This window comes from Heloderma suspectum, chromosome 3 (genome assembly GCF_057233095.1).
Source record: "Heloderma suspectum isolate Gila_16-S chromosome 3, 16-S_ref, whole genome shotgun sequence".
NCBI classification, from domain to species: domain Eukaryota; kingdom Metazoa; phylum Chordata; class Lepidosauria; order Squamata; family Helodermatidae; genus Heloderma; species Heloderma suspectum.
This window is the reverse complement of record NC_139460.1, coordinates 7,070,537-7,088,657: the sequence shown is the minus strand read 5'-3', so window position 1 is coordinate 7,088,657 and position 18,121 is coordinate 7,070,537. Positions and strand designations below refer to the sequence as shown.

Genomic DNA, 18,121 nt, shown 5'->3' with positions numbered 1-18,121 from the left:
AGAGATCTTTTCAAGAAAATCGGAGCTCTCAAGGGAACGTTTTGTGCAAAGATGGGCATGATAAAGGACAAAGAAGGCAGGGACCTAACAGAAGCAGATGAGATTAAGAAGAGGTGGCAAGAATACACAGAAGAACTATACAGGAAAGATCTGAATGTCCCTGATAGCCATGATAGTGCGGTCACTGAACTGGAGCCAGACATCCTCGAGAGTGAAGTCAAGTGGGCCTTAGGAAGCATGACTAACAATAAAGCTAGCGGAGATGACAGTATTCCAGCTGAGCTATTTAAGATCCTAAAAGATGATGCTGTTAAAAGTGCTGCACTCAATATGCCAACAAATTTGGAACACTCAACAGTGGCCACAAGACTGGAAAAGGTCAGTTTACATTCCAATTCCAAAGAAGGGCAGTGCCAAAGAATGTTCAAACTACCGTACAATTGCGCTCATTTCACATGCCAGCAAGGTTATACTCAAAATCCTACAAGCTTAGGCTTCAGCAGCATGTGAACTGAGAACTACCGGAAGTACAAGCTGGGTTTAGAAGAGGCAGAGGAACTAGAGATCAAATCGCCAACATTTGCTGGATCATGGAGAAAGCAAGAGAATTCCAGAAAAAAGTCTATTTCTGTTTCATTGACTACGCTAAAGCCTTTGATTGTGTGGATCACAACAAACTGTGGCAAATTCTTAAAGTGATGGGAGTACGAGACCACCTTACCTGTCTCCTGAGAAACCTGTACGAGGGTCAAGAAGCAACAGTAAGAACTGGACATGGAACAACCGATTGGTTCAAAATTGGGAATGGAATACGACAAGGCTGTATATTGTCGCCCTGCTTATTTAATTTATATGCGGAGTACATCATGAGAAACGTTGGTTTGGATGAATCACATGTTGGAATTAAGATTGCCGGGAGAATTATCAACAACCTCCGATATGCAGACGATACCACCCTAATGGCAGAAAGTGAAGAGGATCTAAAGAGCCTCTTGTTGAGGGTGAAAGTGGAGAGTGCAAAAGCTGGCTTGAAACTCAACATTAAAAAAAACTAAGATCATGGCATCTGGCCCCATCACTTCCTGGCATATAGAAGGGGAAGAAATGGAAGCAGGGACAGATTTTATTTTCTTGGGCTCCAAGATCACCGCAGACGGTGACTGTAGCCATGAAATTAAAAGACGCTTGCTCCTTGGGAGGAAAGCTATGGCCAACCTAGACAGCATAGTAAGAAGCAGAGACCTCACCTTGTCGACAAAGATTCATATAATCAAAGCTATGGTTTTCCCAGTAGCAACGTATGGCTGTGATAGCTGGGCTATAAGGAAGGCTGAGCGTTGAAGAACTGATGCTTTCGAACTGTGATGCTGGAGAAGACTCTTACAAGTCCCCTGGACTGCAAGGAGGTCAAATCAGTCCATCCTAAGGGAAATCAACCCTGAGTGCTCATTGGAAGGACAGATACTGAAGTTGAAGCTCAAATATTTTGGCCACCTAATGCGAAGAGAAAACTCCCTGGAAAAGACCCTGATGCTGGGAAAGATTGAAGGCAAATGGAGAAGGGGACGGCAGAGGATGAGATGGCTAGATAGCATCACCGATGCAATGAATATGAACTTGAGCACACTCCGGGAGAGAGCGCAGGACAGGAAGGCCTGGCGTGCTCTGGTCCATGGGGTCACGAAGAGTCAGACACGACTTAACGACTGAACAACAACAACAAATGCATGGAACACCCTTCCTCCCTGAACATGTATGTGATGCCACCTCTCTTCTCTCCTTCAATTAATCTTTTCCATTTGGCCTTTCGTTTCTCCTCCTGATCCTTATTTCCACCTATAAGCAAGCTTTACATACATATAACAGCATATGCTCACATTCTTCCTTTCTTCGTTTCCTCAGATTGCTTTAGATCAGAAAACTAGCCACCTTGTATTGGCAGGAGTTCTTTTGCCTGAGGTGTCTCTAAGTCAGTATGTAGACATGGACACAGAGGTCACTGGGTGCTAGTCGGCTGCCAGTGGCAGACTATAGCTCCATGACAGGGGGGAAAGCTTTATACCAGAGACTGGGGGCATTTGGTGTATTTACATTCTCCCCCTGCCTTTTTAGAGCTTGTGGTAGAGCTCAGCCTTAGAGTGCATGCTTTGCACTCAAATGGTCCCGGGTTCCATCTCCAGTTAGAAAGATCAGGAAGCATCTGATGAGAAAGATCTCTCTCTACTTAAGCCCCGGGAGAACCATTGCTAGCCAGTGTGGACAATCTTGGGCTAAATGGACCAATGGTGTGATTCAGGAGAAGTCAGCTACAGATGTTCATATGTTTAGATCCACTGAACAGTGCCCAGCTTGTTAAAGATACCTGATAAATAACAATCCTATAGCACTCAACACACATTAAACCATATCCAATGATTTAAAGCCACTTTTTATTATTCAACATTTTATACATAATAAATACAAAGTTTTACAGCCAATATAAAGAAAGCATCCAAGATTCTGCTTTCAGTGTATTGACACTGTACATGGTGATACGTTCTTTTGCATGCCCTGTATGAAGTTTAAAAAGGAGGCGTATTTTTACAACTTTTTCTTAAAATAAAAATTAGCAGCTCTTACAGAAAATATTTTTAAAATATAACTAAGGAGATTTTTTTCTTAAATAACACTTTCTGAATTTTGAGAGTCTGGGTAACACCAACAACAAAAAAGATGCAGAAAAACTGGCCAACCGAACAGAACATGTGGATATTATTGGCAACACTTATTTTTCATGAAGCACTCTAAAATGTTTGCAGTACAGTTCTTCTTAAAAAATTGTTTTTAAAAAACTTAAGAATAAGTCTGATAAACACTTAAAAAAAGACCTCAAACAGATCAACACGACAGAAGGCGCAACCCCCCCTCCCCAAACATAATCTTCACAGGAATCTGCCAGAAATTTGGCTGCAGACAATTGTATTATACTTCAAACAGCTCTTCCCTTGCTTAGGCCAACTGAATGAAAGAAAAATTGGCGAAAAAGTCATATTTCAAGAGTCCCAGCCAAGATTATTTGTGCAAAGTTTAAGACGAAAGTCTTGTCAAATGATTTCACAAAATGCAGCCACAGAATTAAAAAGATGTATTCCATTAGGCAACTAAATGTAGAAATGGTTACTGTTTTACTTGCTTAGGAAAAAAACACCCAAGAGCTCCTTTAATATTACTTATGTTACAGCTCTAAAGACATTTTGTAGGTGGTTTCATATATTCCAGCTCTTTGGCTAGAAATTACCTGGGACGGAATTTGGTTTAAATGTTTGTCCCCTCTCTTTTCCCAATATGAGTGCTGCTGCTTGGAGACCATTTAATCTGAAATACAATTGTTCCCCCTGCCCCCTGATTTCACTTTTACTCATCTGCAACTATAAAATGACTTTGCCTCTCTTCAAAGTCACAAGTGGCTTGCTCAGAAAAACTGGGGTTTGAGTTGCCTCCCGCTGTCACCCCAAAGCATATGCCTTCTACTCTCCAACCCAAAAGCTGACAGACAGAGCTGAAAGGACACCAGGTATGACTTTTTGAGTCTGATCCCAGGCTGGGGGCACATGGTAACCCCCACAACCCCACCAGTGTGTAGAAAGTGGTGAGATGGAGCCACTGTTGCCGATGGTGTGTGTACTAATTTCTTTTGACCCACTATCATCTCTACAAGGCAGGCTTTGCAAAATGTTGTAGGACTTCAAAAAAGGGCCTTCAAAGTCTGTTCGACCAGATGATATTAGTACAAATGAAACAAGTATATACACGTCAGGTGGCAATGGCACCATCAAACCACTTTGAACTCTCAGGGTGTGTGTAATATATATATATGTGTGCGCGCGCGTGCATATACATACTGAACTACTGTCCTTCTCCAGCCTTTGTTCCTTGGGTCTGAGCTGGCCATTACGCTTTGCGTGGAGATCTGCTCTAGGACTATCCAACACTCAAGTTAGACATCACATTTCAATATTCTAAACATTAAACTTCTTAACTCTAGCTGGATGCTCCAGGATACACTGCTAATGTCAGAGAGTAAACTATACAGCAATAACTGGGATAAGAAGCGACCCAAGTGCAAAAGAAAAAAAAAAATCTGCTTTAAAAGGAAATGAATGGCTATCTCCAGCTCTATGATGAAAATCCTGCTTATTCAGTTTTATCCTAAGAAAACATGTTGTTGCTACTAAGTCAGCACTTCTGGAGTAGATACTCTATTACTAAATGCACCGCATAAATATCAATACAAAAGGAACATTACGTTCAGGTTTTACAGTTAATTATAGAAGAGATGCACATCGAAGTAATTAACCCCATATGATCTGCAGTGCTTTTTCTCAGTTGTAGAACTATTTTTTTCATCTTTTGTTGGAGGGGAGGAGAAGGAGAGAGAGAGGAGCCAGCCTCTCCTTAAACTTACAGTTGTGTGTTCCCTTCTCTAGTCCATACATTCTGATTAATAACCTAATCAGGTAAATTAGCTACTGGAATAGGAAAAATAATTTTAACACATTCCTATGGCAACAGTAATATACTGTACTAATGCACATGGTATATGTATGCGAGACTTTGGGCTGGTCTACATGTTACGCTGCCCATGAAGAAATACATTCCTATCACGACTTGGCCCTTATTGCCGCAACCTGCAACACCAGTAAATATATCCCATTTCTTCATCATGTGGCATGGAGAGGCTCCATGTGACAAGAAAGCAGACCATGTTTACTGTGCTACATGTTGTAGAGGTTTTGGGGATACATCATCATGCAGAATTGTTTCCGCAGGGAAGCTGTAGACTGGCCGTAAGTGGCATGGAAGAGGGAGCTCTCTGAAGCCTCCACTGGAAACCAGAATGGCCAACTTTCAGATGCAAAGGCATTCCTCTGCTTGCTTTGTGCTAAAGGAGGAAGGATGGTGGATATATAAAGTGAAACCAAACAACAGCAACAAATAAAAAGGCACAAAATATTCATGACCGTGGGAAGAAGAGTCCACCATGTCACTGTCCCTGGAAAATCCTCCAGTTTTTCCTCGATTGTTTAAAAGTCTCTTCCATCATGCAAAGGTGCCCACAAATGAGAGCTGACCAAACACTGCCAACATTCGGCCTTGATTGTAGCACTACTACGCAATTCATCCCATTGGTCACACCAAGGTGATTTCCACGTCTTCGATCTTCTCTGTTGGTCCACGATGTTGTTGTGTTGGGGGAGGAGGGGCAGCTCGTACCTGAAACAGGCAAAACTAACCATGACTAGAAGAAACCTATCTTGAGCTCAAGGGGTTATATAAATCAGTCCTTCTGAGCACACTACTGTGGTTTCTGAACTGGCATAAACTAACCATAATTAACGTTAACCACTCACTTCTGGGTCCACATGTCATGGGAAGTCGCAGTTAAATAAAAATGGAAGGAAAAATTTCTGAACCCTTTCACACAACCATGCAGGAGGGGTGGTGGTGGCGGGGAGAACTAAACTCATGTCTTGCTTAACCAGAGCTTAAGCAGAAGCCATAACCATACCCCAGCAGCTCCAGAAAAACTCCTGCCTGAAACCCTGGAGAGCCACTGCCAGTCACTCTCAACAATACTCGGCTAGATGGACCAAGGATCTGACTCAGTATAAGGCAACTTCCAAACACAGCCATTGTTTCCAGCTCGGTTTGTGTACGGGCACACCATATTTATGTTGCTGATTTTATCCACACAGGGTTCAGTGCAGCAACACTGAATTTCTATAGTTCTGTGGTGTGACTCGAAAACTTACAGGTCTCAATTTGCCATATGAGGTGCTTTCAGGAAGAGGTCGTGGCAGCTGCGAGAATCCAGGAGAATTTGAAGTTAAGCTGTTTTCTGAAAGGGAAGAAAACATACAGTATTATATGCTTCCAGATGGAGCCACTCCTATATGCTGTACTACCTAAATATCTTACGTTTAAAACGTTGGAATTTTTAAGCCTTGTGTAAATACCACTATCTAATTTTTTGGGAACACATTCTTTTTAGCCACAGAGATCCATGAACACCACAAATTACACACAGGGCTGTGTGTATTCTGTGTGTCTTCAACGTGAGGGGGGAACTTAATATTTTATATGGAATTTAACACTCCGATTTTTAATTGTCTCATTAAACTTCCTCACCAAGTCTAAAAATTAGGGATGTACATCAGATTCAGATGAAGTCCGAAGCGCAAACAGAAGCAGGCCAGTTTGTTCTGGTTCTGTTGGTTTCTGATGTAAAGCAGACTTCCCTCCGAAGCCAACAGAACTAAGTTGTCCCAAAATGTTCTGAAATTTGGCAGGCTTGATCCCCTCAGAACACGCAGCTATCCCTGCAATTTCCATCCAATTCTGCCCAGAAATAAAAATGTTATCAGCAGTTCCCTTAACGCCCCCCCATCAAAATACTAACCCCTACACCTATTTCTCTGACATTTGTCAGACATAATCACCTTCTGAGGGACTACTATGTCTGCAAATATTACCCAATTCTGACCAAGAGAAAAAACGTTATAGCCATTTTTGTATTTCCCATGATTGTCAATGGGAAGCACAAAGCATCGGATTTCCAAACCTTGGCTCACATTTGGTACCAAGTTAAAGTGCACCAACTCCAAATCGGTCCAAGCACAAATGGGCTGTTTTCTGAAACACTGAACCAGGCTCTGAGTTGAAGCAGAGGTTTGTGCATATCCTTACTAAAAATGTATGGGCAGTGTAACCGCTGGTACAATCTCAGATTTATGGAATGCAAGTGACTGAGTGCATGCGAGCATGATGGAAGCTGAGCAACAGTTCCAGAAGTCAGGTCGGGAAACCTCAGTGGCTCTGCATTGCTCCTTGCAGCACACCTATTTTATTTAAGCAAAAGAGCCATAGATCTGCTAAACCTGCTACATCATGTATTTATTTTATTATTTATATACTGCCTTATCTGCTAAAAAGCCATCAAGGCAGTGTACAACTACAATAAAACCCAGCAACAATAAAAAATAACAACAATAACATTTAAGAACTACACATTTTAAAAGGCTAAATTGAAAAGGTGCACCTTTAAATTCTTTCTAAAGGCCAAGAGAATGGGGGCCAATCATAACTCTTGAGGGAGCATGGTCTGGAAGCAACACAGGAGAAAGAATGACCCAGTTTGCATGATCAAAATAACCCACTGTGGCTTAAACAAGCTGTGGCAGCTTGTTGCGAGCTGTGATTCATGCTTGTGGTCTGTTGCAGGGTTATTTGAGGGTTGTTTAACCCTCCAACAAGCCAAGCCACCCAGGTTCGGATGACACGATAAGCCGTGGCCCGGCAGTGATTATGCAAATCGCACCTGGCACATGCCAGGGCTCACAACAAGCCATGGTGGCTTGTTTAAGCCACTGTGGCTTGCTGTGATCATGTGAACCAGCCCAATGTCTTGCAGATGTAGCTTTTCCTGGTGCAGGGTGCACAGACAGCATGTCTGTGCACATTCTTAGCGTTGGCTCATTGGCTTCTCTTACCATTTGTTGATGGAGACCTTGGGAAGTACTGGGAGCTTCTTTTATCAGGACTATGGAAAGGGCTGGTTGGTGGCTGATCGTACAGTGGCAGTGGCGCCAGAGAATTCTGGGGCTTTGGAGATGGAGACACCTGTAATGAACATAATACAATTAAACCCCACTTTTCAGATATATACCCACACAAAGCATCTTACAAACAGGGATTGGACGCAAACACAAATATGCAAAAATAGCACTCTCGTAATTGAGGAAATTAAGGCGCATTTGAGGTTAAGAATGGAAGACGCATATTAACTACCTATTTCAAGAAAGGCCAGTTTGAGCAAGTACATTTTTAAAGCATTCTTACAAGCCTGCATCGAAGGTATAAGGTGTAAAGCCATGGGAGGTGTAAAGCCATGGGAGTTCCATAACTGAGGGGCCACCACTGAGAAAGCCCTGCCCCTTGTACTTCCGAACCTAGTTGTTCTAACTGGTGGGCACATGAGCAAAGACCTTGACAGTGACTTACGTGTACTGGCAGGATCGTCATTATGCTACAAAGTAAACCAGGTACTTTCTACCTAAAGAGAGCCATGTCTACAAAGCAGGCTCTTTTCAGGGGTATCTAACAACTATTATGTGATTTGTCATTTAAAGTGACAGGGCTGGAAGCATGCACGCATTAATCACAAAGCACAGTAAATTAAAATAAAAATATCACTTTGAAGCAGTTCACATGTGAGAAATATTAAATGCCACCCTTTTACTGGCTTCCCTTAATTACCAAAAGGCAAAGAAAAAAGTCTGAATGTCTTTAAGAGGTTGTTCTTGTAAACATTTGCTCTCATCCACTGTCTCCTTGAGCCTGTGGACGGTGCATGTACAGAGCTCCCACTTTATACCACAACTGTCAGAGAGAACTCTTGCAAGGAGGCTACACAAATGGAAAAACAATATATAAAATGAAGTTTAAAAGACTGACACTGAAACTGTAGACTAAAACCAGCAGGAGCCAAAATACCAAAGTAGTAAAATCTACACCAACTTTCACTAACCTGGTGCCCTCCAGATGTGTTGGACCACAACTCCTATAATCCCCAGCCAGTCTGTAGTAGTCTAACACATCTGGAGGGCACCAGGCTGGGGAAGGCTGGTGTGGATTTTACTTCTGGTGTAGGTTTTACTGATCTACACTAAAAGGCAGAGTGGAATAAAAAGGTTTTCAGGGTTTCATGTGCATATCCTCATAGCATTTGTAGAAGTGCCCTCTACAAGTGCAGAGAAAGCTTGTGCTCACTGAAAGATCTGCTTGCGTGCCAGACAGCGCACAGAGCTCTGGTCCGCTGAGCCCATGGGCTTCTTCACCAAAGCAGTGCTAGACCAGTGTGTGCTCTGTGTACACCCAGTAGGAGGGCTGCAGCCAAGGCTAGCTCACTGGCATGCACCTGTTTGATGCACATGGCCAGAAACACACATTTGCCACACACATACTTCACAGAATCAGTGTGGCACAGCAGAGATCGGAATTCAAATCCTTGCGTAGCCATGAAGCTCACTGCATGGCTTCAGCCTATGTTGCCTCAGAGATAACCCCACATACCCAAGCAGTGAAGGGCACTTCGCCCCTTGGAGCACGGAAGGAAGGGCTACAAATGTAAACAAAAATCCCAAGATTTAATCTTTCATTTGTTAATTGAAAACAAGGAAGTGAGTTCAACAATAAAAAGTTGACTCATCACCCCAAACTGGAGGCACATTTTTTAAAAATGAACATGCTAAAATGTAACTGCAAGAATTGGCAATTCTCCTCCTGCCAAGCCCTGTCTGATCTCTCAAAGCACCACAGAGAGATTAATTACAGGAAGGAGACCGGGAATTTCCTCTTTCTGCTTCTATTTCCTTTCTGCCCCTCACCACTCCTTTCATTCTTTGTACACATCTGTTGTTAAACTTTGCCAGCATTCAAAGCGTGATTAATATTAATTGGCTCAGGCAAAGGAAGTTAAGGGATAGGGCCTTCATTTGTGAATCTCCAAAAATCTGCCTTTTACCTTCTTTGTCATTTAAAGCCTTCATAACCATCTACTGTCTTGACAGTAGGAGAAAAGTTAGAATTAGGATACGCCAGTACAACTTTAGAACTAAGGGACTGAAATAAGGGACATCCGTTGTCATTAGTGGTGCTGTGAGAGTGTAAGTGAGCATAAGACTAGCTAACTGCTTATAACCATTTCCAACCCACCAGGTGAGCCTTCCTAACTCTGTTGGCCTCTTACGTTCAGAACTCAAATGAATCCTGGGAAGCCCTTTGCCACTCGCCCGGAGCAGCTTCTCCCTGACGACTGCCTGAGTGGAAAGCTGCTCCTGCTGAAGCAGCTCATGGCTGCAGCCACAGCTACAGCACACTTGGTTTGGTCCAGAACAGTTCTATGGGCGTTGACATGCATCTCTTTTCGGTCCCCCCACCCCCGCCACCTTCCCAAGGATTGGGCTGAGATACAACAGCCTTCAGCGCTAGAAGTAATAAAAACAAAGGCCTGTGCCGCCTCCATTCTGCAGTTCTTTTTAGCACAGTCTCCTCAGAGGGCACACATGGTTGGGTCTAGTGTGCTCTTCCCCCCAGCATTAAAAAGCCAGAAGCCCTTTAATGAAACTGGAAGGGAGGGGAAGAGGAGGCCCGGCACACACATTCAGCTTGGCAATGCTTCGTGTAAAGGCAGGCCATGGAGGAATCATAGAATTACAGAATATAGAATAGAATATATTGTGGTTTTAATGCTCTATATATTTTAAATTGTTTTATTGTGTGTTGTTTGGTTTTAATTTTTGTGAACCGCCCAGAGAGCTTCGGCTATTGGGCGGTATAGAAATGAAATGAATAAATAAATAAAGAATAGTAGGGTTGGAAGGGGCCTATAAGACCGTCGAGTCCAACCCCCTGCTCACTGTAGGAATCCAAGTCAAAGCATCCCTGACAAGTGGCTGTCCAGCCTCATCTTGAATGCCTCCAATGTGGGAGAGCCCACCACCTCCGTAGGAAATGGGTTCCATTTACCGCTGTGTGGTTCCCCCCTAGGATGCCCCCCAGCATAATTCTCTACATGACTGCCCTGCCCCATCACTGTCAATCATGCCACCATACAAAGATGGTGGCTTGCACACCCTTTCCACATATGCAAACTGATGATGATGCACATGTGAGTGGAGCTTCCTGCCAAATCTGTACCTCTGCTGAGCACATCACTGCTGTGTGCTTTTCTCACCAACACAGCAAATGAGGCTTGAAGATGTTATGGTAGATACATCATCACCTGGCACCTGAACTAGGAGAGGAAGAGATTCGCTTCAAGAAATTTGCCTGCCCTTGTTATACAATTAGGGGCTTTTCTTAGCACTCCAACTTTCTCATAAAACAAGGGACATCTGGCAATTGCTGACTACGTCATGTTCAAGGCTTTGTCTAATCCTATTAATGCCCATTTAGGACACTGGCAAAATTCTTCCCATACCTGAACATTTGCAATTTGAGTCTCTCCATTTTCTGAGGCTGTTAGCTCTTCTACTAGTACAGATGGGAAAACTCCAATGCGTCCATTGAACTCCCCTTCCCAGAAGCCATCGTCATCCTGGTTTTCTTTGTTCAAGATACGGATTATTGCTCCCTCTGGGAAGGACAATTCATCATCCGTCTGGCCCTCATAATCATAAAGTGCTTTTACAAAACATACTAGAAAAGAAATGGCAAATATCATGATATAAGAATTTCACAGAATGTTCAAAACGTATCCGGGCTGAATGCACTTCCTAGATCACTTCTGCTGGAATCCTGAGGACTGCTTCTGCAACTTTTCCCACTGTGGCTCTATCTGTGTTGGGAAGCACATGTAAAAAGCAACATTACAAGTGGCTTGGAGTGCCTACTTCGCTTCTTGTGCATGCACTGGAAAGTCTCTCCATTCAAATCTCAAGTCATGACCTCGCTGGGTGGCCTAAAGAAGCCCCCCGTTCTCTCAGCCTCAGCATGCCTTCCTACCTATCTGTAATATTAAGATTTATCATCATCGTCATCATATTTATTTATACCCCACCTTTTTCCTAGTGCTGGGACACAAAGCGGCTGACAAAAATTAAAACATAAGAAAATATATAAAAGTTAATATATAAATTAAACAATATAATTACAATTATAATTAAAACATTAAAACAGCATTTTAAAACAGCATTTTAGCAGCTTACCCCCACATTCCAACTATGTCCCAAAGGCCTGATGGAACAAGAATGTTTTAGCCTGCTTCCGGAAACACATCAAGGAGGGAGCCATCCTAGCCTCTCTGGGAAGGGTGTTCCACAGCTGTATGTGACCTATTAGAGTGCATGCGTGTGCATGTCTATGTGTGTGAGGCCCTCGACCTGCCACGACCAAAAAAGTTGCCCACCCCTGTCTGAAATGATCTGATGGGCCAGTTTGAGCAGAATGGCACCTTACATGAGATGCTGGGCTGCCAACAACTGTCTCACCGCATCAAGTTTATTTCTTCATGTATTTAACACCTTTGAATACCGTCCTTCATCCAATAGATTCCAAGGCAGTCAACAGTAAATATATCATAAAACACTAAGACATACAATAAATAAATTAATAGAGCAAGGCATTGCCCAAATTAAAATGCCTGAGGAAAAAATAGCTTCACCTGGCTGCAAAATGAACTTAATGTAGACACCAGGCACACCTCTTTCAGGAGCTCATTCCATAACCGGGGAGCTACCACCAAAAAAGCCCTCTCTTGTTATTGCATAATTCCTTCCTTCTCTCTCATAATCTGAATTACAACTTATTCTGTCCCACAACTTGATTACGTTGTGTTTTTCCAAGGCCCTGCCAGCCAATGATGTGGAGCAGATCAAGGAAGCACACAATGCAATGACATCGTGACATGACACAATTGCACATTACGGGGACAAAGGATAGAATTCGACATGGAGTGCCATTTTTGATGACAGCCCATGTCAACTGTACATAAGAACATAAGAATAGCCATGCTGGACCAGACCAAGGCTCCATGTAGTCCAGCATTCTGTTCACACAGTGGCTAATCTGTATTTGTAAAGCACCTTAATAACAAGTTTAATATTGCTGTTGTGGATTTATGGATTGCTTTTGGGGTTTTGGCACCGGCCACTGTTTATCTTTAGGCTGCTGAATTTGTTCTTACATACTGCTTTTATGCAGTGATGATGTTTTATCCATTTTGTAAGTTGCTTTGAGTACTTCTAAAATAGAGAACATGACTAATAAGCTTATAGAAGAAATATTCACAACCTGAATGACCAGAGCTCATCACAAACCCATAAGATCCAATTAGCCCTTACCACTGGAGTCTCCATTGAGGCTCCCCGAGACTAGTTCGGCTTCAGTTGAATTACTGGAGGTATGAGACCGACTGTCCAGTGCCGCCAGCGATTGCAACATGCTCAAGAGACTGTTGGAAGTTGGGAATTGCAGATATTTCTCTGGTACATAGCCCACGTGGCCTGACTTATTTCGTGCCTGCAAAAGTTGAGAAGGTGAAAAAGCTTAACAGAAGGTGAAAAATGTGTGAACAAATATATACACTTTAAAAATAATCACCACCACCACCACCTACCACCCACTGTTGCCCCTCCCACATGCCACAACGACAGGAAAAACAAAATGATACCTTTACCCAATCTTCCATATCTCCATCTTCAATAACTTCCAAAACCTCATGTTCTTCAATGGTTAACTCATCTGGCTGGGAAGCCTGTGATGAAAGACAGTTCACATACCATTTGTGGTAGATACATACCAGGTTTCAGAAAATCACAACTTCTAATGAGCAAACTTTAACATTGATCCTTCCAATGACGCTAATCCTTCATTCCAAAGCAGGTTATGCTACACCTAAAGCATCCCAAAGAGATTTCTGGAAGGCTATCCACAACGGAAGGAGTGCTTTCTCCCATATGACTCCAGTGCAGTTAGGTACTACACCTCCTGGGAGCTTACTTCCCCATGACCACTGTGGACCTGACAAAGCAACAGCAGCAACAAGATGGCTGTGAAGAGAACTTGCTGCATCACCAACCTCCTGTGCTGCTAACGTCTTCCACTTCAAGGAGTCAGGAGCCCTGATACCATTTGCCCAGCGAGGGTCATGAGTGCAAATTATACTGTAGCGGATAACTTTAGAATTAGGATATTGTAACTGATGTACAATTTAATTATGCAAATCATTTTTGAGAACTTTGTTGGAAGGTAGTATGACTTCTGGAACTGCTTCTCCAAGAAGGACTAGAACCAGCAGAAAACAGTTCCAACCAGTCTCATCCTGGTCACGCAGTTCAGAAGGATACCACAGTTGATGGTATTGAATGTGTTGACACATCCAGTAAAACAGGGACGCACTCTCCCCTTGTCCAGTTTCCTGGGTAGGTCATCCACTAGGGTAGGACAACCAAAGCTATTTCCATCCCCTAAGTAGGTCTGATGCCAAACTGGATCCAGATAATCCGTATCATCCAGGAAACCTTGGGGTTGAGAAGCTGCCACAAACTCAAGCATCTTGGCCAAGAACGAAATATTGGAGACTGGCCAGAAATTATCCAGCATCATGCGGTTTAGAGAGCCTTTTAAAAAGAAGGCTTGCAACAGCCTCTTTAAGGATTTCTGCTGCAATTAGCTATGAAGAATAAGGGTTCAGAGCACAGGTAGACTTCGACAGAATTGCCTACCAAGGGTATAGGAAAATCCCCAACAGCCATCAGAAAATTATCCAGATCCATGAGACTCCTGGGGTAAACCATTCTAATTGGCTCCCCATCCCTACAGAGGTGAGGAGTTTCAGTAATCTCAAAAATACTCTAACTTATGGCCGTATTCCTGCATGCAAAGATGGAACAACTCATTTCACAACATCAGTACTGCTCTTTGCATACTAGCATTCCTTTCATATCCATCTCCCATTTCATGCTTCTAGGCAGCAATCACCTGTAATCCCTGGAACTCTGAACCCAATAGTTTCATTCTAACTTCAGTCTGAAAGGGTAGCAAGGAGGAAGTGACTCGATGATTCACCTCAGGGCTGAATACCAAGGTTTCATTTTTAAATACTCATGAGGTTTCATCAGTTAAAGCCTGTATGTCCATTTGCTCACCAGCAAGGTCCTAACATTTTACATACCTTGTATGAATAAACAACTTTACAGGTCAGTGGATAATTTCTGAGTGTACCAGAAGGACTGGAACTGCTGTCATCAAATGCATCCATGCCATCTTCCAGCTCTTCTCCTTCTTCTCTTTCTACATCAACATTTAGCTAATAGGAGAGAGAATGGAAAAGAATAAGCAGCCTGGATTACATCTATAATCTAAGTGAAAACCCATGATCAGAACAACTGCTGAGTGATCATCCAAAAACAAAGGTGGCAAGGTATCAATTTATGTTGTGATGTCAACACTGTTTATCAAGGAGCAGTTGCTTATGTTTTAGGTACCACTGTTGCCCAAATAAAACTGCCCCACCTTGCTGTGCAAAAAGGCATGTTTATTGCCTTCTTCATGCATCAGTTAGCTGCCAACTTGTTAGCTGGTTACGTTTAAGCTTTGGCTTGAGTGTTCCCCTCTTCTATGCCAATCATTAACTTTCTGTGTGTCCTTATTCCCTCTTCTAAATACAGAGGTTGATGCTTTACTCCATGGACAGCCAACCTGTGGCATGATCAGGGACACATATGGCATAGGCAGTGGCAGTTTCTGGCAAGGCAGGGCAGGAGCTGGAAGGTCCATATGTCTTGCCAGAGAGAAGCAGAAATGTAGTCCAATCACAGTCATGCCTGTGAACATTTCAGCTTGTGTTCAGGAACAACTCAGCTCCCCATTGCCCATGCCCCTTGTGCCACCAATCATGCCACAGGTAGGCTATCCATGGAGAGAAGCATTGGGTTATGTAGAGGGGGAAGGTGGTACAAAGAAAGTCAGAAATCTTTGAGAAATCCTGGAAGCATCACTTGCCAGACAAGCCTGATTCAGCATCCTCATAGGAATGTAACACGACTGCTGACAACTTCAGCATGTGGCTCAGACAGAACTAAGTACTTCCAAAGAGAACAGGAACTGCTCGATTTTTAAATTTCTTTTCTTTTGGTATTCCAAATGTCTGATCCTTATGCCAGTGTTGCCCAAACATCTGGTAGCTATGGTAATTTTCTGAGCCTTACAGTGTTACAGTCCAACACATCTGGAGGGCACCATGTTCAGGAAGGCTGGTTTAACCCATCCTGCAAGCTACTGATATGAGCAACAAGCAGGCATGGGTCAACCCACAGGAGGATCCCTCTAGTAATACAGTAAAGCTCAGGTGCTTCATAAGGCAAGGCAGGACCAGGACAATGTGGGTCATCTTTGCTGGTCCCAGGCACTCCACTCTCCCTATCTGGATTTGGACCTGAACGACCAAACTGTGGGTATATGGAGGGTAAGTAGTAAGCAAGCACTATTTGTAACATTGCAACAATTTCATTACTGATCAAGGGGCACGTCTGTTAAGGCATTAGCCTTAGCTTGCAATTACCTGGTTTTGCAGAGCTTGAGCCAAAATGAGTTAGCCTTAACTCTGGTCATAAACCAGCAGGATTTTTTTTTATCACTGAATTTCCCTGGTTTTTAAAAATAATATTTATCATTGCACTGTTCTGAAAACAACAACACAAACTTAAAAACAAAACACAAACAAGTCATTAATTGGGTAGATGTGTACAGTTCAATAGATGTGTTCCTGTATGTTCAGAAAAGCTTACTTCTGAGTAAGCCTGCACAAGATTCCTGCATAGCCCTTTCTTTTCCTTCCTTCTCTACATCAGTGATCTATCTGTCGGGCAGAATGACTCCTTCAGCCCTCAAAACTACCTCACTCTTGTCTCAGTTGACAATTCCCTGCTACTCCCCCCACCCCCCTGGTCAGAATGCTGACAGGAGAACTACATTGGGCATCCTTGCCTTACCTCAGGCATCAGGATTCTAAAATTCCTCTGCCACGTGTAGAGCACAAGAACAGCAGGGGAAGGGAGAGGAGCTACTGGACTCATTCCCACAGTCCCTCTTTGCATGTAGAGCTTACACATGAGCAGAATGACTGAAGAGGGCTAGATTCTCATAACTGACTTAATGAGTGCACCTTGAGTGTGAATGCATGCTCAGTGTAATGTGGGAATACCCCTAGAGTAAGACATGATCCTTGCTCTTTGCCTACCACACAGAAAAGAACAACAAAGACTGAGGCCCTGGCACCGTCTTTCTGCCTTCAGAATGTCAGCACATGGGTCCCAATCCCCATGTGTCCTTTACCTAGCAAATGGAAAGGAAGATCAGGGATCGGGACCCTCGTGCTGTATTTCTGCTTTCAGAAAGGTAGTCTGAGGCCCTGATCCTTCTGCTTCCCCGATCAGTGCATTCCACCCCCTCCCCACAATTCCTTGAGGATCAAACTACATGTTACTTTAAAGGTGTAGCTAGGTGTTTTTCTTTTTTTACTCAAAACTAAGTGCATGGGACCTAATATGGATCAGGACCCTAGAGCGGGGGGCAGTGGCCTTTAACCCTTTGCCCTATGCTTGCAATATACATTATAACTGAATATCTTTATGGCAATGTGAACTGGAGGTGTGGGAAGCCTGATCCACATTGAGAGTGTACAATTCTAGTTATCAAACTTAAAAAAAGATATTGTAGAGCTGGAAAAAGTGCAGACAAGGGCAGCTAAAATGATCAAGGGGCTGGAGCATCTCCCCTGTGAGAGAGGGTTACAATAGCTGGGTTTGTTTAGCTTGGAAAAAAAGAGGCTAAGGGAAGACAAGACAGAAGTCTACAAAATTATGCCTTGTGTGCAGAATGTGGAAAAGGATACATTTTTCTCCCTCTCTCAAAATACTAGAACCCAATGAGGTCATCCTATGAAGCTGATTGGTGGGAGATTCAGGATAGATAAAAGTAGTTCTTCACACAGCACAGAGTTAAGCTATGGAATTCGCTACCACAGGATGTATTTTTTTATTATTTATTATTAGATTTATTAGCCACCCATCTGGCCGGCTACCCGGTCACTCTAGGTGGAGCACAATATAAATAACACCACAAAATACAACATAATCAACTAAATAAAACAACATTGCTCTAAAAACCTTTACCCACCCCAAATGCCCACCTCAACAGCCAAATTTTCCAAGTCCAGAGGAAACTCATGAAAGAGGGGGCATGGTGGAGGTCACTAGGGAGGGAATTCCACAAAGTGGGGAACACCAGGGAAAAGGCCCTCTCCCTCGTCCTCACCAGCCTAGCGGTCCTGGCTGACGGGACAGACAGAAGGCCTTCCAAGGCCGATCTCGTTGAGCGGCATCCCTGGTGTTGCTGGAGGTGCTCCTTAAGACAGACTGGGCTGGAACCGTATAGGGTTTTAAAGTGCAATACCAACACCTTGAACTGGGCCCGGAAAACAACTGGTAACCAGTGCAACTCCTTCAGTACTGGAGTGCTGTGATCTCGCCAACAGCTGCCTTAACCAGGCAGGCTTCTGAGTTCTGCACCAGCTGCAACT

General features: G+C 43.3%; 1 protein-coding gene across 6 annotated transcripts in view; it reads right to left on the bottom strand.

Moving 5' to 3' along the window:
* Positions 1-1,695: 1,695 nt before the first annotated feature.
* Positions 1,696-18,121, bottom strand: part of FCHSD2 (FCH and double SH3 domains 2) — a 225,663-nt gene continuing 209,237 nt past the window's right edge. For 5 of the 6 annotated variants that reach the window (XM_084842413.1, XM_084842411.1, XM_084842409.1 and 2 more), the window contains 7 exons: positions 14,714-14,848; positions 13,211-13,294; positions 12,882-13,059; positions 11,021-11,238; positions 7,530-7,659; positions 5,793-5,878; positions 1,697-5,253 (listed from right to left, as the gene is read on the bottom strand). In XM_084842413.1, the coding sequence (XP_084698539.1) occupies positions 5,170-5,253; positions 5,793-5,878; positions 7,530-7,659; positions 11,021-11,238; positions 12,882-13,059; positions 13,211-13,294; positions 14,714-14,848 (915 nt within the window). In that variant the 3' untranslated portion in view covers positions 1,697-5,169. Of the gene's footprint in view, positions 5,254-5,792; positions 5,879-7,529; positions 7,660-11,020; positions 11,239-12,881; positions 13,060-13,210; positions 13,295-14,713; positions 14,849-18,121 lie in introns of all 6 variants that reach the window. The other variant, XM_084842414.1, reaches the window with a different exon arrangement.